Here is a 27,006-nt window from a genome sequence, read left to right as displayed (position 1 = left end):
GCATACATTTTGTTCTAAAATATAGATGATCAAATTCTTGAAATAAATCTCCCCCTCAATGTTGTTTAATTAGTTTTATTCCAATGTTATTTTCATTTCAAAGTAATCAAATAACACAAAGTGCATAATGCAATCATATCTGACATATGCTGTAAAGCTTCCTTGTTAAACACATATGTATATTAATTTTTATTGAATTGCAATTCTGCTTCCTTTAATTCAAATTTGAATTGTAATTCTAGATCCTGTTTTTGACATCAATTCAAATTCAAGAATTGTGCACAAGCCTGCTAAATATGCCACTACGTTCTGTAAGATCAGGAAGATTTTTAAAAAGTTTTTGAAAGAAGTCTTTTGTACTCACCAAGGCTGCATATATTTGATAAAAAAAAACTTGTAATATTGTAAAATTGTGGCTATTTTATATTTGGAATATATATTAAAATGTAATTTAATCCTGTGATCAAAGCTGGATTTTACTCCTACACTATCAACCGAAGATAACTTTGTAGAGAACACCTTTGCTTAAATATATATTGCTTAAATATTACTACCGTAATATATATATATATATATATATAATAATATTACGGTAGTTAAATATATGGGTAGACGACAGTCAACAGCTCTGTATTTTCACATTTGTCTTTGTCAAAGTTTTAATAAAAAACGCTGGAGACATAAAGGTGTCTGCAGTTGAAGACAGACCCATATGCAGCCTGGACCGTACATTAACTTTCTCCCTCTCATCTTAGAGGACACATTTGTCATCCAGCTACAGAGACCGCTGCCAGGCCAAGTCTGAAGCCATGATCGGTTCTGAAGCGTCGATGCCCCGTCTCGTTCATGTCTCCTCTGCGTCTCCCCTTCCACCTGCGGAGAGCTGGAGACCTCCTGCCCTCTCCCCCGGCCCACAGGTGCCCAGCCCCCCGCGGCTTATCCAGAACCAGGCCAGGGCCACAGCGCCAACCCACGCAACACACGAGCCTCTCAGCACTCAGAGCCTAATGCAGCAACATCTGGAGCGAGAGAAGAGTCCAGCTGACATCAGCCCAGCGTCAACTACAGACCTTTATAAGACGAGTAAGAGAGTGCTTTTCCAGAAAATATCTTTGGTGTCCACCAAAGCGTTTTTAGCCAGCTGAAAACGCCTAGCTGTGTGCGCTTGAAAGCGCAGCGTTTTGTTCAGTTGACAGCTTCGTTGCTATGATACAGAATATCCGTTGGTCGGTGTGGTATTAGTCCCGCCCCTCCTCCACTGTGATTGGACGGTTGGGTAAAAAGTGACAGTGATGAGCGCTGCGTTTTACCCAAAGTTGAACATTCTTCAACTCTCGGCGACCTGTAAAAAACGGCAAACATTCAGCGTGAAAAAGGCGCCTCGTTACGCTCATGCCCATTTCATTTCAATTCAAATTTATTTGTATAGCACTTTTCACAATACATATTGTTTCAAAGCAGCTTTACAGAAAATGCATTTCAGAAATGTACATAGAAAAATACAGTTAGTTGTATAAATTTAGAGCATAACATATCGCCGGCGTTGGGTCGTCTCTTCACAGGCGTCGAGTCGTCTCTTCACAGGCGTTGGGGCATCTGAAGTCTCCATGAGAGGCTGGATACATAACTGGAGCTGACGAACTCTGAGTTATAACAACAACAAAAGAAGGCAGATGGGAAATAATTAGCGTAGCTGCTGTTCATAATATGAATGCATTTGATCTGATTTAACTGTAGTATAAAAGGTACGATGCATTATGTGAATGCTTGTCTAAAGAGATGCGTCTTTAATCTAGTTTTAAACTGGGAGAGCGAGTCTGAGCCTCGGACAGTATCAGGAAGGCTATTCCAGAGTTTAGGAGCTAGATGTGAAAACGCCCTCCCTCCTTTAGTGGACTTAGTTATCCTAGGTACGACCAGAAGCCTCAGAAACCATTGAACAAACACACCAGCCGCGTGAAAAAAACAAAAACGCTTTGGTGGACACACAGCCTTAACGTTCTTAAAATTAACTTGGGGAGCACGGTTTTGTAACATGAAAATATATTTAAAGTGCCCCTATTATGCCTAGAATTAGCTCTCGAAAAAGATGGGTTTAGGGAGACCGAATCCTTTATCGAACTGTTTCAGGGTGTGTTCACACTTGTAGTCCGGTTCGTTTGGTCTGGACTTCAAAACATTTTTTTTTATACATTTACTCCTGGTTCGCTTAGAGTTCACATTTTAACACCAAACCTAAAGGTACTTAACAATAACTGCTTTTATGATGTATATTTTGCGACTGAACTTGTCGTACATCCAAAACAAAGCTGTGCTGGGCTAAATCCGCTCGTTGTGTGTGTCTGCGCGTACGTATGATGGAGCGGAGAACTCGCGAAGAGATTATAAAATGTTTAAAGGAGTGAAAACAGCGTCAGGAATCCCTCCGTCACACACACTTTAGGTGTAATAGGGGCACTTTAGGTGTAAATAGTGTGTTTTCTTTTTCTTACCCCATTTTTTTTCATTGGCATTTGAACCTTACCTCACTAAATTGAATGATTTCGTGCCAATGATTTAATGCTGCCCTGTGTGTCCGTTTCTTCTCCTGTAGGTTGTCTGGGAAGCGCCGATAGGAAGGTGTTCCTGTCAAACTGTATCCTACAGAGGGCCGGTAAAATGGCACGTCCTGGTGCGGCGGTGCGGTACCTCACACGAAACATTTTCACAGTGGAGGAACTTTCTCAAAGCAGCACAAATGGAAACCCAACCAGACGCCTAAAGAGACTCGACCCAAACAAGGTCAATGCCATCAGAGGTGAGCTGATCTAGATTTCACGAATGGCCTTCCCTGTGCAGTGTTGCCGACTATTTTTAAATGGTAAGTTGCTAAAGCCGACTCAAAAAGTTGCGAAATGTCGCTAGATGACGTTATGTGCTTATTGTAGGCCATTTGCATCTGTTTTCTCTCCTGATCTGTGCTCGCACACTATATTTTAAAGGGGTGGTTGATTACGATTTCACTTTTCTAACTGTAGTTAGTGTGTAATGTTGCTGTTTGAGAATAAACAACATCTGCAAAGTTACAACGCTCAAAGTTCAAAGCAAAGAAAGATATTTGCTTTTAAAGAAAAGGACTACAACAAACGGCTGGTAGGAACTACACGACATTCCTCCCGGGTTAGTGACATCAGCAACCCTAAAATGTACATAAGCCCCGCCCCCTGAACACACAGTCCATGTTGAGAAGAGGAAGAGTTGTTGTAGTCGAGCACATTTGTGAGTCAGCTCAAACTTTAGCATCCGTCTTTTCACATGCAATAGAAAGTCACTCTGTGTGCATCTCACAACAGTTCCTCTACGAGTGATTTATAGATTATCAAGACAGAATATGCTAATTGAAGATAGTTAACTCCACATCAGCAACATAAATTCATCAACTAACCATCCAGAGACGTCCTGTTGCTTCTACATGTTGTCACTTCTTCTTGAGTCTCTCCATCTTTGTCTGACTCCGTTTTAACATTAAAGGCAGAACCGTTTCTGTCATTTTAGTGTGTGTGTGTGTGTGTGAGAGGTAATCGGAGCCACACAAACACACACTTGAAACCCCGCCCTCTGCAGCAGCTCATTCGCATTTAAAGGGCCAGACACAAAACGGTGTGTTTTTGCTCACCCTCAAAAAGTTTAACATGCTATATACAGATATCTGTGGGGTATTTTGAGCTAAAACTTCACACACACACTCTGGGGACATCAGAGATTAATTTTACATCTTGTGAAAAGGGCATTTTACCACCCCTTTAAACTAAAATTTAGCCAAATGTCCAATAAAGCCATTCTCATTGACGAAAGAACAAATGTTAGTGACCAGCAGTTCAAAAAGTTGCCAGATTTGTTGCGAGGTGCTTTTTTGAAAGAGAGAAAAAAGTCAGTAAAGGGATCTGAAAATGTGCTAAATCTAGAAACAAAGTCGCCAACACTGTCTCTGTGTGATGTCTTTTTTTAAATGACATTTAAATCATGGACTTAAATTTCAAACATATTAAAGGTGCATAGCGCAAGATTCTGAGTTTTTGCAGAACTATGCCACCTCTGGCGGCAAGCGAAACTGCAGTCAGAGATGTGCACGCTCATGGACCACACGCACACGCACGAGCTGTTCATTAAGGAGCATCAGCCGCAAATCTTTTGTTTACAATCATAATGTCTTCAGAGGTAATAAAGTTATAAATCTGCTAGTCATTTTAAATATGTGAAAGGAGGCAATTGAGTAAATGACACTTATGTGTGAGGGAAAAACGTGGGGGTAGTAGGGTAATGTTGAACTGTGTTATGTGTTTACTGTATCCACTTATGATTGTATTATTATGGAAACACGTTCATGAACAATATAAGTTGTTACTTTGTAAAAGCTCAAAGCTACAGTCGGTCAAAAAAGTAGGCTACACTCAATTGTCTCAAGGTAATAAACAATTAAATGGCACTATGACGTTACCATAATAGCCAAACAGGCTAACGTAATCCGCCGAAGATTTGCGGGGGTTTAGCCTGTTTTATTGATCTGCTAAGATCTTCTCATACGGAGAATGCCGGCGAATACACAAACCTGCCAGACATCGCTATGTGAGCGTGCCGTGAACGCGCATGACGTCACGCCCAGTCTCAAACTCCGGCCCGAATCCCTCTTATTTATTTTACTTTACAGGATTATAGAGACAATCTCAGTGATCAGAGAAGGGCTCATTCAGCCCATCAGGCAATTGTTTAAGCATGTATGGGTTAGAAAACGGGTATTTTTAACATGAAAAGTTGCTTAATGCACCTTTAAGATTTTCTCAGAACTAACTTCTCACACTTTCCTGAGGAATTTCTCAGTTTTTTTCCCCCTTTTTATTCCAGACTTGATGCACAATGTAGTGGTTTTGATTAAGGCTCTACATGACTTGCTCAGCTTCATATATCACTATATGTAATGTTGCAGTTTACTGAGCAGTGGTGTGTATTTCCACAGAGTGGGCGGTAAAGAGATACCCTAAATTTGATCTTCGAGAGAAGGGCAAAGACTGGAAAGTTTGTCTGTCTGTGATAAACTCAATGGCCCGCTACTATCGGTTCATGGACAAGACACGGAAGGTGAGAATGACAGTAACTCTTCTCTAACATCAGCAAACGCGGACAATGTAACGCTAGAGTCCCAGTGGAAACACTGATTGAGCGATTACACGAGACAGGATTATTTTCAGTCAGTTGTTCTGTATCTTTCATCATTTCTTCAGATGTTCATTCATATTTATATTTTTCTGCTGTAACTAACTAGTAGTAAAGTGTTCGAGATGATCGGTTCGCGTGCGCGTGAACTGAGGCGCTACAGCGATCCGTCATGCCAAAACGACACATTGTTTGAATTTTAGTAGTAAATTCAAAGTTGAGACTTTGCCTCTTATCAAAAGTATCAAAGCTTTTTGTGATTGTTGGATGGCAGGCGTGCTACAAATGTTTAGTTTTGTTCATGCATCAACACAAAACAGCACAGACTAAAAGATGTTAATTTATTTTTAGATCAATTTCAGTGCATCCCTAATGACAACTTCTCACCAATATCAGAATATCCCAGAATGTGGCAACCTTTTTCACATTTTTTTTTTTACTACTATTAAAACTATTAAAATTGTGATTGTCGTCTGCACTAATATTTATCTATTTGTTTTTGCCTGTTTTAATCATAAGTGTTTAATGCTTAAGTCATATGTTGATCGTATTCGTGTAGAGTACTTGACATGCTATAAGTCTATAAATGTTTTTAAAAATGCATTTGCCACATTACGCCAAAGCATATGGAAGCTCGTTTCCGCCAGAGTAACAAATAAAAAAGGTAATTACGACTTTTCTCTCACAATTACGAGTTTACATCTGTCTCGCAATTCTGACCTTTTATCTTAGAATGAATTGCGAGATATAAAGTCACAATTGCAACTGCAAGTTATAAAGTCAGAATTGCGTGATATAAACTCGCAATTCTGAGAAAGTCAAAATTACATGTTTATATATCTCGCAATTCTGACTTTATAAATCGCAATTGGAGATAAAATCTTGCAATTCTGACTTTATAACTGGCAATTGGAGATAAAATCTTGCAATTCAGACTTTATAACTTGCAATTGGAGATAAAATCTTGCAATTCTGACTTTATAACTCGCAATTGGAGATAAAATCTTGCAATTCAGACTTTATAACTCGCAATTGGAGATAAAATCTTGCAATTCAGACTTTATAACTCGCAATTGGAAATAAAATCTTGCAATTCAGACTTTATAACTCGCAATTGGAGATAAAATCTTGCAATTCTGACTTTATAACTCGCAATTGGAAATAAAATCTTGCAATTCAGACTTTATAACTCGCAATTGGAGATAAAATCTTGCAATTCAGACTTTATAACTCGCAATTGGAAATAAAATCTTGCAATTCTGACTTTATAACTGGCAATTGGAGATAAAATCTTGCAATTCTGACTTTATAACTCGCAATTGGAGATAAAATCTTGCAATTCTGACTTTATAACTTGCAATTGGAGATAAAATCTTGCAATTCTGACTTTATAACTCGCAATTGGAGATAAAATCTTGCAATTCTGACTTTATAACTCGCAATTGGAGATAAAATCTTGCAATTCTGACTTTATAACTTGCAATTGGAGATAAAATCTTGCAATTCTGTAGCCTGGGAAAACCCAGACCACTCTCAGTTGTAACTGAGTAAGGGTCTGGCAAAGCTCCATAGACAATTCATTTCCACAGGGGCGTCACCAACGGACGTCGGATAGATCTAAAACCAATCAGAGCGATGAATGACATGACGTATGCAGAGCGACGGAGAAACATCTCGAGACTCTCAGCAATTCTCTGTTTGTGTTAACGAAAATGACCATTTTAAATCGCTTGAAACAGACGCGATAGCTGATTCGAACGAGTGATGTTGTGATGTTCCACGGCGGCATCCATGTCTGTAATGTACAAAATCTGTGTCACCGTCTCTGCTCTGTCGTCATCGTGTAAAACGTTTCTGATTGGTGCCGCGATTTCGGCGGATTGGAAATGGGTTTCAATGGGCTCTTTGCCAGACCCACTTGCAGAGCAAATCTAAATTTGCCGGAAGTGGTCTGGGTTTTCCCAGGCTAGCAATTCTGACTTTATAACTTGCAATTGGAGATAAAATCTTGCAATTCTGACTTTATAACTTGCAATGTGGAGATAAAATCTTGCAATTCTGACTTTATAACTTGCAATGTGGAGATAAAATCTTGCAATTCTGACTTTATAACTCGCAATTGGAGATAAAATCTTGCAATTCAGACTTTATAACTCGCAATTGGAGATAAAATCTTGCAATTCAGACTTTATAACTCGCAATTGGAAATAAAATCTTGCAATTCTGACTTTATAACTGGCAATTGGAGATAAAATCTTGCAATTCTGACTTTATAACTCGCAATTGGAGATAAAATCTTGCAATTCTGACTTTATAACTCGCAATTGGAGATAAAATCTTGCAATTCTGACTTTATAACTTGCAATTGGAGATAAAATCTTGCAATTCTGTAGCCTGGGAAAACCCAGACCACTCTCAGTTGTAACTGAGTAAGGGTCTGGCAAAGCTCCATAGACAATTCATTTCCACAGGGGCGTCACCAACGGACGTCGGATAGATCTAAAACCAATCAGAGCGATGAATGACATGACGTATGCAGAGCGACGGAGAAACATCTCGAGACTCTCAGCAATTCTCTGTTTGTGTTAACGAAAATGACCATTTTAAATCGCTTGAAACAGACGCGATAGCTGATTCGAACGAGTGATGTTGTGATGTTCCACGGCGGCATCCATGTCTGTAATGTACAAAATCTGTGTCACCGTCTCTGCTCTGTCGTCATCGTGTAAAACGTTTCTGATTGGTGCCGCGATTTCGGCGGATTGGAAATGGGTTTCAATGGGCTCTTTGCCAGACCCACTTGCAGAGCAAATCTAAATTTGCCGGAAGTGGTCTGGGTTTTCCCAGGCTAGCAATTCTGACTTTATAACTTGCAATTGGAGATAAAATCTTGCAATTCTGACTTTATAACTTGCAATGTGGAGATAAAATCTTGCAATTCTGACTTTATAACTTGCAATGTGGAGATAAAATCTTGCAATTCTGACTTTATAACTCGCAATTGGAGATAAAATCTTGCAATTCAGACTTTATAACTCGCAATTGGAAATAAAATCTTGCAATTCTGACTTTATAACTCGCAATTGGAGATAAAATCTTGCAATTCTGACTTTATAACTCGCAATTGGAAATAAAATCTTGCAATTCAGACTTTATAACTCGCAATTGGAAATAAAATCTTGCAATTCTGACTTTATAACTCGCAATTGGAGATAAAATCTTGCAATTCTGACTTTATAACTCGCAATTGGAAATAAAATCTTGCAATTCAGACTTTATAACTCGCAATTGGAAATAAAATCTTGCAATTCTGACTTTATAACTCGCAATTGGAGATAAAATCTTGCAATTCTGACTTTATAACTCGCAATTGGAAATAAAATCTTGCAATTCTGACTTTATAACTCGCAATTGGAAATAAAATCTTGCAATTCTGACTTTATAACTCGCAATTGGAAATAAAATCTTGCAATTCTGACTTTATAACTTGCAATTGGAGATAAAATCTTGCAATTCTGACTTTATAACTCGCAATTGGAAATAAAATCTTGCAATTCTGACTTTATAACTCGCAATTGGAGATAAAATCTTGCAATTCAGACTTTATAACTCGCAATTGGAAATAAAATCTTGCAATTCTGACTTTATAACTCGCAATTGGAGATAAAATCTTGCAATTCTGACTTTATAACTCTCAATTGGAAATAAAATCTTGCAATTCTGACTTTATAACTCGCAATTGGAAATAAAATCTTGCAATTCTGACTTTATAACTCGCAATTGGAGATAAAATCTTGCAATTCAGACTTTATAACTCGCAATTGGAAATAAAATCTTGCAATTCTGACTTTATAACTCGCAATTGGAAATAAAATCTTGCAATTCTGACTTTATAACTTGCAATTGGAGATAAAATCTTGCAATTCTGACTTTATAACTCGCAATTGGAGATAAAATCTTGCAATTCAGACTTTATAACTGGCAATTGGAAATAAAATCTTGCAATTCTGACTTTATAACTCGCAATTGGAGATAAAATCTTGCAATTCTGACTTTATAACTCGCAATTGGAAATAAAATCTTGCAATTCAGACTTTATAACTCGCAATTGGAAATAAAATCTTGCAATTCAGACTTTATAACTCGCAATTGGAAATAAAATCTTGCAATTCAGACTTTATAACTCGCAATTGGAGATAAAATCGTGCAATTCTGACTTTATAACTCGCAATTGGAGATAAAATCTTGCAATTCTGACTTTATAACTCGCAATTGGAAATAAAATCTTGCAATTCTGACTTTATAACTCGCAATTGGAAATAAAATCTTGCAATTCTGACTTTATAACTCGCAATTGGAAATAAAATCTTGCAATTCTGACTTTATAACTTGCAATTGGAGATAAAATATTGCAATTCTGACTTTATAACTCGCAATTGGAGATAAAATCTTGCAATTCAGACTTTATAACTGGCAATTGGAGATAAAATCTTGCAATTCAGACTATAACTGGCAATTGGAGATAAAATCTTGCAATTCAGACTTTATAACTCGCAATTGGAGATAAAATCTTGCAATTCTGACTTTTCCTCTCGCAATTTTGAGTTTATATCTCGTAACTCTGAGAAATAAAGTCAGAATTGCGAGATGTAAACTTACAATGGTGAGATAAAGTCGCAATTATCTTTTAAAATGTTTTATTCTGTGGCATAAACAAGTTTCCATATAAAGGTGATTAAGAAATGGTGAAAAAAAGTAGTTAATGTTATTTGTCAACTATCATACATCATCACTATATTCTTCTTCATGTTTGTTAGTAAATGAATGTTTCGCTCACAGCTAAAGATCGAAGGCAGTGTAAAGCCTGACAACAGTGGATCAGTGGCATCAGCATCGGCACCTAAGGCTGTTGCGTGTGGAGCGGCTGCAGAGATCGATGTTGAGCTGTCGGACAGCGACACGGAGCAGAAACAGCAGGAAGTGCTGATGAGCCACATCACTGAGGAATACGACATGCCGGCTGACTGGGAATCTAACGGCGGTCAGTGCGGACTGAAACACCACATCTGTCAATCAAATACACTTCCTATTAGGGCTGTGCTTTGGGGTCAGGAGATCACAAATCTGTTTCAAATTGAAATGACATTTGTCAATACAGTAGCTATGTTTCCATCCCCCTATTTTTATGCAACTGTTGAGATATCCAATTAAAAACCCTGACTGGAAATGCCAAGATGCGATCAGAAGATATGTGCATAAACTATAATGGAGACACATTTACCTAATAAATCCCACAATGCATTACAAAAAACTCCAAGGGCTGGTTTCACAAAGCTATTTTAGACCGGTCTATAGTGTTAGACAAGTCTGAAATTTGCTCATAGACTACTCTAATGCAAGTTAGACTGTTTCACAAAAATAGAACTGACTTAATTTAGAAAAAAAATTAGACTCAAAAAAATGAGACACCTTCCCCCCAGGCTAACTTCGGTCTAAGACTCTGTTACCTTGGCAACCAGCAGTAACAATCAGTTGCATCACAAACAGCCAAAAGAAAAGGGAAAATGGCTCATAATTTGTGGTTTGCAGACGACGTGGAGAGCGCTGAGAAGGGAAAGGGTCTTTAGGGACCGCAGTAACCTACTGGAGATATATAATAATGAGGACTTCATCGTCGGTTTCGTTTTTTTGTATGTTTTCTGTACGTCTTTAACGCTCAACGGTCGGATTAACGCTGTTAACTGTCATAGCAATCTTTTTCCAAACATTTCTTCTTGTTACTACATTCTCCTCTAAATTTCCCAAGTAAAATGTCCTTGTAACTGTTATACTCCTCCAACAAACACATATTTTCTGCTGGGATAAACTGCACTGAGCGGCTGAATGCGATTACTCGATCCGCCATGTTTTTTGTTTTGAAAAGTGTCTTAGTTTACCCAGAATGCATTGCAGTGTAGTCCTAATTAAGATAGTCAAAGTCTTCAGTGCTTTGTGAAACGGTCTGATTTAGATGTCTATCTGAAGTCTGACTATCTACTATATCTAAGCCATAGTCAAAGTCTATCTTTGTGAAACCGGCCCCAAATGTGATTGGATAACTGGACTAACTAGCGGCGCAATTTCGTCGCACAGCATCTCAAATGTTGGTTTTGTTTGTTCTGAAATGCCCGAGCAAAAGTCATCAGAATGATTTGGTTTAATTCCCTCCAGAAGCGTTGCACAATTGCGTTCACAAACACCAGCATTCGCAAGATATCATCACAACGTTAATTGCGTTTCGTCTACGCAGGAGGAAAAAAAAGCCTAATTTTTATTACAGATATTTTGCGCCTATTTCCCAGGAAGTGACTATTTTGTGCTCTTGATCCCATAAGATGGAAATGCTGCTTTATTCGCAAATGTTTCATCCAATTTTGCAGACGTTAAATTTGCAACTTTGGATGGAAAAATCACTGAAATATGAAATCATGATTATCATGTAATTTTATGGCAACAACTATTTAAAGATGTAGATGTAAATATTGCAATAGCATCGTTTTTTTACACGTACTGCAAATAGTGATACTTTTATATCACTGACACAATCATTGCAAATACATTGTAATTATTCCATATTGGCCAGCCCTAGTTCCCATCTTTGGATTTGTCCTGAAATGGCTTTTACTGACAGTATCCTCTCAGAAATTACGCTAGCTGCGTTTACATGGACCCTAATAATCTGCTTGTAATTGGACTGGTAGGACAGTCGGAATAAAAAAATCATGTTTAACCAGGGGACAGATTTGAATCAGATTTGAAGCTTGTGACAAGCATTCAATAAATCATAATTATTTAAATCTGATTGAAACAAAAAGTGAGCATGTAAGCGTAGCCACCGAGTCTGACTCCTCATTTGCGTGTGTTGTTCTGCGCAGTGCATCTGGGCCCGCCTCATCGGGACGTGAAGGTTCCTGGGTTTGCCTTGTCTGCAGCACACCTGCGCACACGTCCTGAGCTTATCGCGCGGTATCTCATTAAATTCATCTTCCCAGAGGATGTGCTGGTGCGCAGTAATGTTTACGGCGGGGTGCGGCGCGGCATTCAGGCTCTCGACCACAACAAGATCTCCGCACTAAGAGGTGAGGTGTCCGATAACCCGCAACGGCACCAATGAGGACGAGCTCTCGGTTCCCAACCGCAGTCACAGCTTTTCTCTCTTCTCTTCTCCAGAGCACCTGCTGGAGCGCTTTCCCTGGATGAAGCTGGAGGAAGATGGAAGTGACTGGAAGGTTTGCGTAGGAGCGATAAACAGCACCATCCGCAAGTTTCGATACGAGCGCAAGATGGGCATAAAGAGAGGGATACGCTAGCACAGTTAAAAACTGAGTCTAGCTAGTTGCTGTTACTGGTGGTTTTTCTAGAATGTGTGACTAGTATTTAATTTCTGTTGTGATTTATACTGGTTGTTACTTTAATAATATAATTTTAAACAGATTTGAAAAAAAAAAAAACTTTATTTGGCAATATAAAAAATATACAGGTGTATGAACAAAAAAAATGTGTTAATATATGGATTTATTAAGAACAAAACAAATGTTAATATATTATTATGTATTCAAAACTTCTCTTTGCTTAGAAACATAGCAGCTATAGAAGAGAGAGACACTGCTGTTGCACTTCAGATCTGCACTAAAGTTGTAGAGTTCAAGAGTTCATGATTAGTTGAAATGAAGTATGTGTGTGTCAGGATTACTAAACACAACAGACCCTCGGGAGAATGAAGGGCCATTTTTTGTGTCTCCTTCAACCTGAAATAAAGCACAGAAGCACTGTTTAAAACATGTGTTTTGCCTCTTAAACTACTGAATGAGTGAATGAGATGCAGGTAAAGTAAGTCCTAGCCGGCATGATGGAGAAGCGCACCTCCTTTGGCAGATATGATGTTTTTTCAGCTGTTTTCTGGAGTTTTTTGGTGATGTTGTTGATCACTCCAAGACACTGTGCCCACGACACACCCCTCACGCCGACGTCAAACTGTGGGTACATCTCGGACAGGAACTCTAAACACAAAGTGTATATATTTTGATTTCCATTTAGAAATGCTAATGGTGCACAACTTTAAGTTTGGAAATAAACTCTCCTGAAGAAGAAAAAACTTGATTCACAAATTCTTCCTTAAGGCGAGACACTACAGATGAATAGGGGAACATTTTTAAATAATAGATATCACCATGAAACTTCCTCAGTTGATTACTTACACAAGTTCATAAAAAAAATGTATTACAAGTTTTTGAAATTTGTATGTTTAATTATGCAAATTATGCATTATCTCATTAAATATGCGCAATTTTGCATATATTTTCACGGGATAGATCTGAACATATGATAAAGCCAGGTGCCAAATTCTTTTTTCATTTTGATTACACACATGCAAAAAGATGTTCAGAGGGATTTCAGGATATATCCTTTTATTACCTAGGAAATCAAAATATATTGTCTATAGCCTTAAAAAATCAATTTTCGACATATTTTTTTTGATTAAAATGTCACATGAATCAGGCCAGGAATGATTTATTAACAAATCCCTCTGAACATATCTTCAGAATACTGCTAAGTGTATAACTGGGGAGTTTGGTGTACATCGGTGCTACATCGGCTGAGATGTTTCTACTGGAGTATGACACAAAACTCATTTTGAGAAAAAGGCATTTAAAGATTTGTAATGTAAAAATTCATACTTTTTTAGTGGAAACAACTATTTACTGACACAATATCTTATAAAAATCATTAGCAACAACAATACAAACCACCTAAATCACATCAAAACTTATAAACACAGCATTTATGGCCTTTAACTGAGCAGAAAAACAGTCAAAAACACACATCTAAATGTCAGAGCGCGTCACATGATGCATCTGAACCAATCACGTTGTCAGAAATTGACATCAGCCAATGAGATTTCGCTTTTAGGGTTAAATGCCCATTATACTTTCACGATTGGTTGCTGATTAAAAGGAAATGACCATATTTGGATCTGACAGCATTGTAAAGGAGAGAGAGAGCGCTTTCCAGACGTGTGTGATTAAAGGAAGACGACAGAGATCGTGGAGCAGCGAGTTAATTTATAACGCCAACTTTTGTTGAATTTCAGAGAAATCTACAGACGCAAATAGACAAAGTGTAGTAAAATAAAGACCTAAATGCATATTTTGGACTTTTTTTTCACCACAAGTCTGAAAGAAGACATGTTATTGAAGACAAATAGCCCCAAATCTCAAAATTGACCAGTGAAAAGTGTTTTTGCCTGCCGTGTCTCGCCTTAATTCATCATTCATTATGAAAAAGCATACACTTAACATGAAGGTAAGTGGCATGTCGTGTGCATATTTTGCTATGCTAAATTAAAGTCTTTGACAAGATACTTTTTGCACACAACATGACTTTGCACATAAAAAAAGACAATCTACAAGATTAACATTTAATTTGAATCTGTAAAGCTGATAAACAATTATTTCTGGTTAAGCATCTCATGGAGAAAATAAAAACTGTATGTACCTCGAAGGGCTTCTATTTTGTTCGGGTCGAGTTGCTGGATGCCCTTTGCGGGGTTGCCTGTGACCGCACTGCAGGACAGTGTGCTGATGGGGAAGAGCGCGTGAAGCACGGGCTCCACGGCCTTCTGCGGCTCCACCTCCTTAAACACCAACTTGTACACGGACAGTGGGATCCACACTTTCCGCAAGGCGCTCCCGATCATTACTGAGGAAAAAAGACCTTCAATAATCAATTTCTTACTTAAACTAAAGCTATTGAAATTAAATTTTAAAATGTTTTTTCCATTTTTTTGTTTTTGATAAAATAACAAATTTTCATTCAAACATCAAATTTGATTCAAAAATGCGAGTGCAAGCTATAATTCGGCAAACATTTTAATTCAGTGTGTTGTGCGACTTACAAGAAGAGTTGTTGACAACTTTTTTACCTTTTCTCAACATGGCAGTGTTATGTGCCCTTCAAGTCGGAAATATCGTAATTACGAATTCGAGCACGTGAATGATCGAGCAAAGTGATATTTACAAGTGGGAAACTTCGAGACCAGCCACTGATAGCCAGGAGTCCGCAACATAATCTCCTGTAGGTCTACCATATTTTCCAGACTATATTTAGCATTTTTGTATCATCTAAAACATGCAGCGACAACTTGCGTGTGACCCGGTGTGACTAATCAGGTGCAACTTATTTTCCGGAAAATACTGTATTATTGAAAAGTGTATATTTATATTCCTATTTACAGATTTGTGCCAATAAAACGAGGATATTGTGTTCATTACTCTCACCCACATTAACGTTGGGTTTAATCACTGTTATAATCATGAGAGGGCCTTGGAAAATGTTCTACCCTATAAGGGGTCTCTGGCCCCAAAAAGTTTGAGTACCCCTGTTCTAGACGATACACAACTGATGCCGTTGGAAGGGGAGATCAATTTGGCACATTCATCTATAATATAGATATCATATAATAGATCTATAACCTATATATAGATTAGAGAGCAGGACTTTGGAGTGAATGGTGTTAATCAACTTTCACACAAGCAGTTTAGTTCGAAACGTTTAGTGCTACATTGTTTTCTGATAATCCATTACACTTGCGTTTAACTGCGAATTATCAGTGAAGGTCATCTATATCATTAAAGGTAAATCCATACTTTTGTTGAAAATTGAATCTTTTAAGCATAAGCCAACATGACTTCTAAGATGACATTTTGAAAACCCTGTTCAAACCGCCAGCGACACAATCCCATTCATTTCAATGGAGCGCTGGCGACTTCCGGCGACAGAGACCGTTGGCGACAGAATGTGGGCGTGTCAAGCGACGCGAGACACGCAACAAAAGTTCAGAAATTTCAACTATATGCAAATGAGAAGCGATTTTCGCGAGCGACAACCAATAGGAAAGAAGACTTTCAGTGGAGCTCACGTCACCGTCTCGAGTGCAGGCGAGACAGAAGAGATCGAGGGCGATTTCAATGTTTTATTTGATTTGATTGTAACCACATACATGGATATAATAAAAGGATGCATGGAAAAGAAACTGTCGACTGTCTCAGTGAGTTTAATTCATACATTTATAGTTCGAGTGTTGTAATTTTATGATGCAAGTTTAGCAATGCTGCATTTCACTTTACAGTTTCCCCTGCATTATTTTGACTATTAGGGACAAGAAAATGTAATATTTGTCAAATTCGGATGACGTTTGAGTAATTTATGACAGTATGAGTGAGTTTAATTTGTTGATTGATCAGTAATCTAGTAAAACGCCCACAAGCGACTACACAGTACAGAGACGAGCGGCATACATCGACAAAGTCGCTGGCGGTGTGAACGGGGCTTAAGAATTCAAATAAAAAAGAATTTAAGAGCATTCCCTTTTATCATCTCAAACAGTGTTATTTGTTATTGACCTCAATACCAAATCATGACACACTTCCCACCAAGTAATCACATCATACTGTCGACTCCAAATCCTACCTTTGTGGTCGTCCTGAACTTGAAGTGAGGCCTCTTTATTGTTGGGCATCTTCTCCAATACAACTTTCTCCTCCTCCACCGGAACCAAGCTTTTCTCTTTTTGCTGCTGATGCATTGGGCCTGTGTTGCACAAAGAGCTTTTCTTCACTATATGGGATGGCTGTGGATCATCTGTCGTCTCATCTCCGAATGGCTTTAACATGAGTAAAGCAGGATCAGGAGTTTGATCCCGGCACTGGGATCCATTATAGCGCCCGCGCCGCCCACGTCCACGCCCGCGTCCTCTGCCCCTGCCTCTGCCCCGTCCCGCACCAGGAGGCTTGCCCGACTGAAGGCTGTTGTTGTCAGCTTGCTGGAGACCTGTCCTGTCCGGCCCTCGCTTCCACGGAGGGATCCACCATTGGTTTGTCTGGACTGGTGGACCAAGACGCTGGGCCAAAGTACTGGACACCTGCTCGTCTTCAACAGGTAGAGGCGCCTGTCTCTGAGAGATGTGGGACACATTATCAGCTAAAATTAAGGACAAAAACACTACTGATGAGTATCCCAAAAACAGTCCTTTTTGAATAACCAAGCATGTTTTCAGACTTGGTCTGAGTTTTGCCAATGTGAGAGGGAGACCTGATATATGCTCTAAGGTCCTGCGATAAAACACAGGAATTTTGGTCTAAGGTTCATGATTATATTAATAAGTATCAGGATTGTGCTTTTTTTTTGCCCAAGTATTTTTGTACTAGGAGATCCATCTTTTTTACGCTCTAGGGCCAGTTGTTCAAAGGTAAGCTGATCGGATTTTGGTCATCGGATTGGATCAAATCTTGAAAATGGGTTGTTCAAAAGGGAAAGAAGGAATCTGAAATCAGATTAGATCACGGAATCCAATCCTAGTTTTAATCTGGATCAAACCTTCAGTTTGTGTTGTTCAAAACTTGTCAGTAGGATTTGGACAACTTTGATCCAAAAAAAAACAGGATTATCCTGATCCCAACTACAAGATTTCAAGGTGGATTCCAGGAAGAAAATGTAGTAAAACGGTAAAATTGGTCAAATAACCATTTGTATCATTTAGTGTACATACTTTTATTTATATTTTGCACTTGACTTGTGTAACCGTTGTAACAATGATAAAGTAGATACAGTAGACATAGGCTAGCAATTAAGCTATTCAGTATAGTAAAGTCAAAATGAAAAAGATCTTGTCCCCATGAAATAATCCCCCAAACAGATTTCACTAACAAACACAAATAATATATTCCATTTTTCTGTCATTCATCACCATATATTAATAAAAATAAATGTTAAAAATCATCAGAGATGAGCCTGTTTTAAGATGTTTTCAAAAAATCCACAATGTATTTGTTAATGTATATTTGTTTTTTATTTGTTGTGGCTCAGATGAGGTATAGTGACAGTAGTCTATAGTAAACATGCTGCCGCTTGTCCTTAAAGGCGTACCGGTAGTTCCCCCAAAAATGTAAATTGCCGTCATTTACGCTCTCAAGTTGTTTTAAACCTGAATAAGTTTCATTCTTCTGTAGAAAATAAAAGTTATTTTGAAGAATATGGCTAACCAAACAGTTGCTGGTCCCCATGTATTTCTCCTATGGAAGTCAATGGGGACCAGCAGTTGTTTAGTTACCCACACTCTTCAAAATATATTATTTTGTGTTCAGCACAAGAGAGACATTAATACAGGTTTGGAACAACAGAGTGAGTAAATAATGACAATTTAAATTTTTGGGGAACTACGCCTAATGTTAATAAAACAAAACACAAAGAGAAAAATCACTCACTGCTTTTGACTGAGAACTTTTACTAGTAGCTTTAATAAGAATCAATGTATAATCATCAGTCTATGTAGTTTTATTTTCATATTTGTTAATTTAATTACTTTCTTCAATGCTACTGTTGAATACACCTACTGTAGCTGAAAAAAATAAAGCACTGTTTATTTTATTTATATTAAGGTGTGTATGTGTAATGTGCATCTTTGTTCTTATTTTTCAGTAACAAAGAAAATAATGACAAAGATTTTTATCTTCGCAAATTTGGCCTAAATGTCTGCATTCTTTTTTATTTTGTTGCCTAAGGCTTTGTTTTTAAAATAGGGACATTAGTTTGGCTGTAATGCTCAGTCACTTGCAAAATAGTAAAACCAACATGAGAAGGAATCGTGATAAAATCGTGATTTTCCTGAAAAAAAAATCATATGATGATATGATATATTTGCCATATCGCTCACCCCTACAGGACTCAGATTGGTTTCTGCAGAATTGATTTAGGCGAGACCAAATTGAATCCAATGCAGAAGAGTGACACATCAACAACAATACATAGTGATAAATGGTTAACAGACAAACCTTTGAAGCGTTCTTCAGCCTTGCTGAGCTCCTTACATAAGACGACTATCAGAAAAGAGAAAAGTCAAAAATCTCACATAAAGGGTTTGTACAGGCATACTGCCATTGAGTGCATCAGTAAAATATAGATATCATGGTCAGTTAGTCTCAGGGCTTGACAGTCAGATTTATCTTTATGCTGGCCTAGTCGCTGATTTTAATTTGCTCTGGTGACGCTTTTACAGGGCCTGGGGCAAAAATTAAACATAGCATCATCTTTTAAAACTAAAACGTGATTTATTTAGCTAAATATAAAAATTATCACAATACACATCTTATATTTCAGTTTTAAGTAATTAAAAGCTTTTTAAGGGCTCATATTGTGCGATAGCAGCTCTAACACAAAGGTCTTTAACCCTGCACTCCTGGGGATCCACTGTCCTGTCCTGCAAAGTTTATTCCCAACCTCTCTGCCATTCTCAAGGCATCCAGAAGAGCTGGTTCAGGAGTGTTTGAGGCTTTTTACAAGACCAGGTGTGAATGTCCTCCGAAACGGATTTAAATTAGCAGATAGATAAAATGCAGCTCGTATCGGTAGCTTTCGTTGATAAGAACTCCATTAATTTTACATATAGAACAGGAATTGAATATCAGATTAATATCCGTTTTGCAGAGACGCATTTATGCGGCCAAGTGTAAATGGAACCGTTTTAATAAATCAGAGAGCTATCCGATCAGTAAAAAAGCATGAAGTGACCAGGTGTAAACAGGCCCTTTGATTAGGGTTTGAGCTGAACTCTTCAGGACAGTGGGTGAGCAGGAGCAGGGCTGAAGACCTCTGGTCGAACATGTACGCACTAACATAATTGACAGCATAAATTGGGCAAGTGGCAGTTCTGTCAGCTGACCCCATGTAATCCTTATTGTCAAGCCCTGGACCACTGAGGTTAAAAGGTCTACAGCACCTCACTTGACATCTGTATGTCAATCTTCTGTTCAAGCCTCTGCACTGCTGCATGCAGGAACTGAAAGACAACAAACAGATGAGACGTATTAAAAAGACCTCGATTCTGACCACACATCTGAATGGGTTATAAAGTTGAAAAGAGAAGCTCTTACCCTACAATAGTTCAGGACCTCAAGCAGTATATTCTGCTGATCCTCCCCAACAGCAGATTTGCTCTGGTTTAGAAAACAATTTGGATGTAATAATTATTATAATAATTTATCACATTTATATAGCACTTTTCTCAGCACTTAAAGCGCTTTACATGGAAGGGGGAATCTCCTCAGCCATCACCGATAGCGGATGTTAAAGAAACACTCCACTTGTTTTTGGAAATAGGCTTTTAGAAATTTTCCAGCTTCCCTAGAGTTAAACAGTTTTACCGTTTTCGAATCCATTCAGCCGATCTCCGGGTCTGGCGGTAGCACTTTTAGCATAGCTTAGCATAGATCATTGAATCTGATTAGACCGTTAGCTTCTCTCTCAAAAAAAATGTCCAAAGAGTATCAATATTTTTCCTATTTAAAACTTGACTCTTCTGTAGTTACATCGTGTACTAAGACCGACAGAAAATGAAAAGTTAAAATTTTCTAGGCCAATATGATTAGGAACTAAACTCTCATTCCTGCGTAATAATCAAGGAACTGCTTCCGTACCAGCAGCGCAGTGATATTACACACTTAGTGCCGGTCACGTTGGAAGTTACCGAGGTGAGGACTATTTTCAGGCGCATGCGAATATCATTGCGCTGCTGGTACGGCAGCAGTTCCTTGATTATTACGCAGGAATGAGAGTATAGTTCCTAGTCATATTGGCCTAGAAAATCATTTAACTCTAGGGGAGTTGGAAAATGAGCCTATTTATTGGTGAATTGGGTAATTTATGCATAGAATGGGTACCGTACTTGTATGGACTTAAGTAGTGTCAACATCAACACTTGTTATGAGACTCAACAAACCTGTTCTGGTGCATTTGGAAATACTGGAGGCTCCATGGCAGCTAAAGGACTGATAGCCATGTTTAGTCCAGACATCTCCACAGGACCTCTGGCCGAGTCACACGGAGGCACAGCTTGGCAAAATGTGTGCTCCTGAGAAGGGAGTCCTACGTTCGTGTCCTTTGGAAGAGAGAGAATGATCATTACTCACATGATGAGCAACATTTTTTATCTGGTACCAGTGTTTCCTCTAGGATTTTTTCCAGCTGTGGTGGCAGGCCCATTTCCCCAGGGAGAGGGGGCGTCGCCCATGCGTGATATTCCCATGGGCCACGCCCCCTTGCCCCAGGTGTTTAAACCTCCCCTAAGTATTATAATTAGGGATGGGTATCGATTCAGATGTTCCGATTCGATTTCAATTCGCAAGCTCTCAATTCGATTCAATTTCGATTCTCGATTCCACTCAATGAATATTCTGTAGATTTAACACAAAACCTATATTTATAAAAAAGAACAGTGAACATAAGTTTACGAGTGGTTAATTAATAAAAAGAAATTAAGAGCCAGTATATTAAAGGGCACCTATTATGACATTTAAAATGTTCCTAATGTTGTTTAGGGAGTCCCCAACAACAGTTTTACATGCATGCAATGACAAAAAACACTTTTGTTTTCGTATAATATGCATTTATTTTTACCTGATTTGCTCACCGACTCCCAAATGATTCGTTTAACGACTCGTTTTTCAAACCCCTCCTTTGCGCGACGCTAATCTGCGTTGATTGGTCAGATGACCCAGCAGTGTTTACAGAGATAATACTTATTTTTAACACGGAGTACAATGATGCTTTTATCAATTAAATTGTATTATAATAATGATTATAGTCCACTGCTTTATAGTTTGTAGTAAAAAACGAAAAATAAGATAAATAATTTAATGTTATGTTAGCGAGCATAGCCCAGAGTTCATATTGTAAAAGCACAATCAGTCTTTGTTTGCGTTAGCCCGATGCATAAACATAACGTTTTTACAAAAAAAAAAAATGCAGTTACGTTACAGTTATTACTCTATTCTTTAGACAACTCCGAAAACAACGACAAACACTTCACATATCTCAATACAATTGTCATTGAAGACCTAGAAGCTAAACGGTGCTTACACAACAAACAAAATAATTATTAAGCATGCTACATAAAATATAAAAGCAAAAATTATTAATAACACTTACAGGTTGTGATACGGAGGAGGAAGCTGATGCAAATACACTTGGAACTGAACCTTCCTTCAATATCAGCCGCCTCGCGAATCCAAGTTTGATTGCATTTAAAAAGCAATCGTCTTCAAAATGACGCGAACAAAGCACAAGGCTCGGACTATACTTCTGTGGTATAGTTATATATATGAATTGTAGCCACTTAGTCTTCAAATGCTCCTCCTTGGGCAGATGAAAAAAGTTTGCTTTTGAGCCGCACTTCAGAACACAGCATCTCGTCGCCATGATATTTTCGCCTGGCCTTGGAGAGCAATAAGTGGGCGTATCGTATTCAAATAACTTGACAAGTTGACGTCATCTAGTCAGAGAAAAAGCTTCGGTCTTCTAACGATTCATAAAAATGACTCAGAGTCGACTCTCACTTTTGAAAGACAATAACTTTATATACGGTGCACTTTCATATTTCAAACTTTGCAGGATGTTTTTGTTCACTTAGATCTATGTTACACACTACATGAAAGGTAAATTTCAAAATTCCATAATAGGTGCCCTTTAAACTCGTATTATTTTAGGTACACTTGGGTACATTAAAACAGCATAGGCCTATATCAAATGCATACAATGAATAGACAGGATTTTGATGCAAGATGAAAAATTGATTATTGAAAAAGTCAGAACAGTCTCATGCCTTGATCAAACAGGATCAGGTTATTTTATGTTTAAGATAAAACAAACATAAAATCTCACTGCATTAGAATAACATGGAGGCTGCAAGCCTATGAAGTGTAGGAAAACTAATACTGGCTTTTGGGTGATATATAAATAAATATGGGGGAAAAAAATCGATTCATAGCCTTTGAGAATCGATATTGAATTAACCACAATTAAAAAAACTATTAATCGAAAAATTGTTTTTTTAGTTATAATATGAAAGGTTCCAATTTAGAGCGGCAATGCGATTATGCGCATCCCGTGCGCCGAATGATGCACACTTGAAGCAACTCGAAGTCACAGCGTGCAGCGCTTCGCATTGAAAAGTGTGACTGGCACACTATATTTAAAAGCACAAAGCGAAGAGATATTTGATGCTTACTGTATTATATCTATGCAACAGTTTATTTAGCCTTTTCTTTTAACAGTTTTACATTTCAGTTACAGTGCGCATGAAGAACAATTCGAATTCAGAGTGCTCAGTGCTGTAATCTAACAGAACTAACGCAATAAACTCCAGTAACAGTAAGATAAAGTAATTTTATGCAAACCATAGACCTTTATCTACAAATAAAGTATAATAATGTGAACATTGATCTTGGAGAGTGTCATCGTGTTACTCGTAACCGAAGGTGACGCGATGTTTGATTTCTGAATGGAGAATGACTGAGGAGAGATGAGTTTTCATTAACTTTAACTTAACGACTTCAATATTATTTTTTACCTCACATTATGCTATCGAATGACTTTAGAAGTCTTGGAATATAGTGCACGAAAACTTTATGGTGCTTTACAATGTTTTTTATGCCTTTAGTGGGGCTTAACAATAACACAATAGTATGCACAATATCGGACGGACCTCACTGAGAAGCTGCAGCCGTGGCGGGAGGATTTTTGGTGTGGCGGCCCACCACGGCTGAATGAATGTAGCGGAAACACTGTGGTACTCACAAGTTAAAGGATGTTTTATCTCATGTTGTCACTTTCTTCCATTAAATTAATTTAGTGACCGAAATCTTTGCAACAAATGTACGTTGATGACCTTTTTTTCCATAGACGAGATGATGATGAGACGACGCCAATGTCATTGAACAATAACTGACTTTATCAACATGGAATATCATTGATTAAAAAAAGATGAGACTAAAATGTAGTTTTGTAAAAAAAAAAAACTTCACCAAATTCTTGCTGTTTTTTGTCGAATAAAAAGCAATCTGGCAACCACGCTCTCTCTACTAGAGATGTGCGAGACTAGGCGATGAAATGAAATGAAACTGCTGCTGCTAATTGACATGGAAATACTATCATCAAGTAATATCAACAATTCCAGACTTCATTAGTGTTTTTATATTAAAGGGTTCTCCCAAAAATGAAGTTTCTGTCATTATTTACTCGCCCTCATGCGTTCCAAACCCATAAGATCTTCAGAACACAAATGGAGATATTTTGCACACACAAAAAAATAATCGCTTCACATCATTAAGGTTGAACCACTGTAGTCACATGGACTATTTTAACGATGCATTTACTACCTTTCTGGGCCTTGAAAGTTGCAATGACGTTGCTGTCTATGGCTGGTTCTTAAACCTCTCAGATTTCATCAAAGGAACTTAGGCCATGTCCACTTCAAACAAAAACGTATATTTTTCTCTCCGGTTTGGCCTTGCGTCCACACTGAGACGCCGTTTTAAGTCAACGAAAATGCAGCTTTTGGAATACGCTCTCCAAAGCGGATAAATTTTAAAACGTCGTTTTCGGGTTGTTGTGTGGACTGTGAAGCCGGAGGTATTTGAAAACGATGACGTACGTTTAGTCATGTGATCATGTTGTACCAATAGATATTCATGTTTACCGGACCGGTATTGTGCCTGTTATGTGCTGTTCACTTTTACACTGTTGCTAAAATGTTACTTTGCACACTCTTCATATCACAGTCCTGCAAAGATGACAGAAAATTCACTCACATTTGCTGCTGTCCTGCGGCAAAACATGAGAACATGAGCAGTCGCGTTTTAGACCAAACATACGGTGACTGAGTGCGACCTGGACGCATCGGTGAATGGTGAGATATTTTGCAAAATAAAATGATCCTGTTAGAAGAATTGCGCGATAATTTTATTATTTCTTTTTCCATCTGTATCATCTCAGTGATCTTTTGTGGGGTTTTACGCATGCGCTGTAAAGGTGAATTTAGCGTTTTCAGGCGTTTTTCAAAAGTTTCTCATCCACACTGAAACGTCCGAAAACGCTAGTGTGGACGGAGAGCGTATATAAACGAAAACGCTGTTTTCAAATGTCTCCGGATTAATGTAGACGTCGTTTTCAAATGTCTCCGGATTAATGTAGACGTAGCCTTCATTTGTGTCCCGAAGATGAACGAAATCTTACGGGGTTGGAACAACATGAAGTTGAGCAATTACTGACAGAATAAAAAAAAAATTGGGGTGAACTAACCCTTTAAAACAACAGAAAAAAGAGCATTTTGGGAGTGAATGCAAAGGCATTAAATATAATTTTTCCTCCCATCTCCTATTTTTTCCCAATCACCATGAGGGGCTCCGTAGAATCCGAATGACCCATAAATTATGACAATTTTATCACTATTCCTAAGAATGTAATGGTATGAAGCATCTGGCTAGTGGCTTAGTTATTTTTCATTGATTAACTGCTAAACTTTTCATGAAAGAGAGGAGGAGGGCAGTGGCACGATACCCCGTCTGCGGCACTACAGTCTGGACTCTGCTTTAGGCTCTGCTCATCCAGAAAGTTTTGTCGGCTCTCATGGTCACGGTGTCCTTTTAAACTCCTCCTGGTAGGCCGTTTCTTAGGGGGTGCAGAATCCTCCTGGTTTTCTGAGACAGAAAGAGAGTAAAATATATAACTGACCCCAATTTGTCCATATACAGACACTTAATGTTACTCTGCATTAGATACAAAAAAATAATCAAAATGACATTATAGGCTAAATACAAAAAAAATAGTTTATAAGTAATTTAAAATAAATGTTTTGGGTTGTATAGTAAGTGTGACACTTTGTGGTTGTTAAAAATGAGTGTTTGACATAGTTAACGTAATGTGGTTAATTTAGCTACACATTTGTGAATTTTGAGGATGATGACTAACGTTACATCTAACGTTAAGTTAACTAAACAAATCACCAGAACACTATTGCAAAATGGCTCAGAAAAGTTAAGATATAGAAGTATAAAGCAATTGTTTTCTTTAAAATCTTGCATTGATTTGATTTTAAAGGATCAGATGTAAAGTTAGGTCCAACAAGCCAAACCTCGCTCTCGGATGTTTCTTCTGCTCCAGGTAACGTTAGAAGCTCTGGATGAGCACGAGAGTTCATCATCATCCTCATCGGAGTTATCGGACTCGATAGGAGCGAATATACTCAGATCCATCTCCGTTTCTGGATCTTCATCTTCCAGCTTGACAACAACAAATTGATTTGTTCCGTCCTCATCGATGTTTGAGCAACTTTGAGGGCGCGAGTCAGCGCCAGAATGAAGCCTAACGTTATCCTTCATTTTCAGTCACCACGCGAACAACTATCGAGGATTTTCCACAGTAAAGTCTTGTTTGATCCTCACCAAAGACTCAGCAGATTGATTTTAAGTTTAAAACAGGCTCACATTCGTTCGGACTGCAGCTGGCGCGTTTGAGTAGCTGATTGTGTGTGTGTGTAGTATCCTACTAGAGTTCAGTTGGGATTGGCGGATGGATATTCAAATAGTAATAACTTACTGATACTGACGTAAATACTCGAGGATATTTCCAGATACCCTCATTTAATGGTAACGATACTAGATGTTTATTTCAAAGTGGTGATTGTAATAATTGTTTAGCATGAAATGAGTGCATATCACAAGTGGTGAAATGAAAATAATGAACTATGTCAGCGAGTAGTTGTGCAGGATATAGGAACTATTTCTCCTTCCGCTGAGCACACATTCAGGAGCAGCAGTCAGTTCATTTCTTTTCTTCATTAAATAATGACCCAGTTAATGTTGTCGTTTACTACAATATGTTTTCTATGGAATCCTGTAAAATGTAAACAATAATAATAATTTAAAAAAAAAATAGTAACACAGTTAA

At 38.1% G+C, this 27,006-nt stretch overlaps 2 protein-coding genes across 2 annotated transcripts in view; one reads left to right on the top strand and one right to left on the bottom strand.

Annotated features, from left to right (window-relative positions):
- Window positions 1-13,312, top strand: part of LOC306985357 (BEN domain-containing protein 2) — a 19,707-nt gene extending 6,395 nt beyond the window's left edge. Inside the window, exons 6-11 of the mRNA XM_079587519.1 lie at window positions 756-1,083; window positions 2,594-2,797; window positions 4,994-5,115; window positions 10,030-10,231; window positions 12,105-12,308; window positions 12,400-13,312. Coding sequence (XP_079443645.1) covers window positions 756-1,083; window positions 2,594-2,797; window positions 4,994-5,115; window positions 10,030-10,231; window positions 12,105-12,308; window positions 12,400-12,539 — 1,200 coding nt within the window. The 3' untranslated portion in view covers window positions 12,540-13,312. The remainder of the gene's footprint in view (window positions 1-755; window positions 1,084-2,593; window positions 2,798-4,993; window positions 5,116-10,029; window positions 10,232-12,104; window positions 12,309-12,399) is intronic.
- LOC306985355 (uncharacterized protein) lies at window positions 12,667-27,006 on the bottom strand. The gene is made up of 10 exons (XM_079587517.1): window positions 26,192-27,006; window positions 25,618-25,757; window positions 21,002-21,160; window positions 20,157-20,219; window positions 20,003-20,062; window positions 19,059-19,103; window positions 16,699-17,182; window positions 14,725-14,928; window positions 13,093-13,229; window positions 12,667-12,977 (listed from the first exon to the last, which is right to left on the bottom strand). Exons 1-10 carry the CDS (start codon window positions 26,436-26,438, stop codon window positions 12,888-12,890), a joined length of 1,629 nt encoding a protein of 542 aa, XP_079443643.1. The 5' UTR covers window positions 26,439-27,006; the 3' UTR covers window positions 12,667-12,887.

The sequence above is a fragment of the Phoxinus phoxinus genome (genome assembly GCF_949152265.1).
Source record: "Phoxinus phoxinus genome assembly, chromosome: 18".
In the NCBI taxonomy this organism is placed as follows: Eukaryota; Metazoa; Chordata; class Actinopteri; order Cypriniformes; family Leuciscidae; genus Phoxinus; species Phoxinus phoxinus.
Note: the sequence above shows the minus strand (reverse complement) of the source record. Positions and strands in the feature narration are given on the sequence as shown.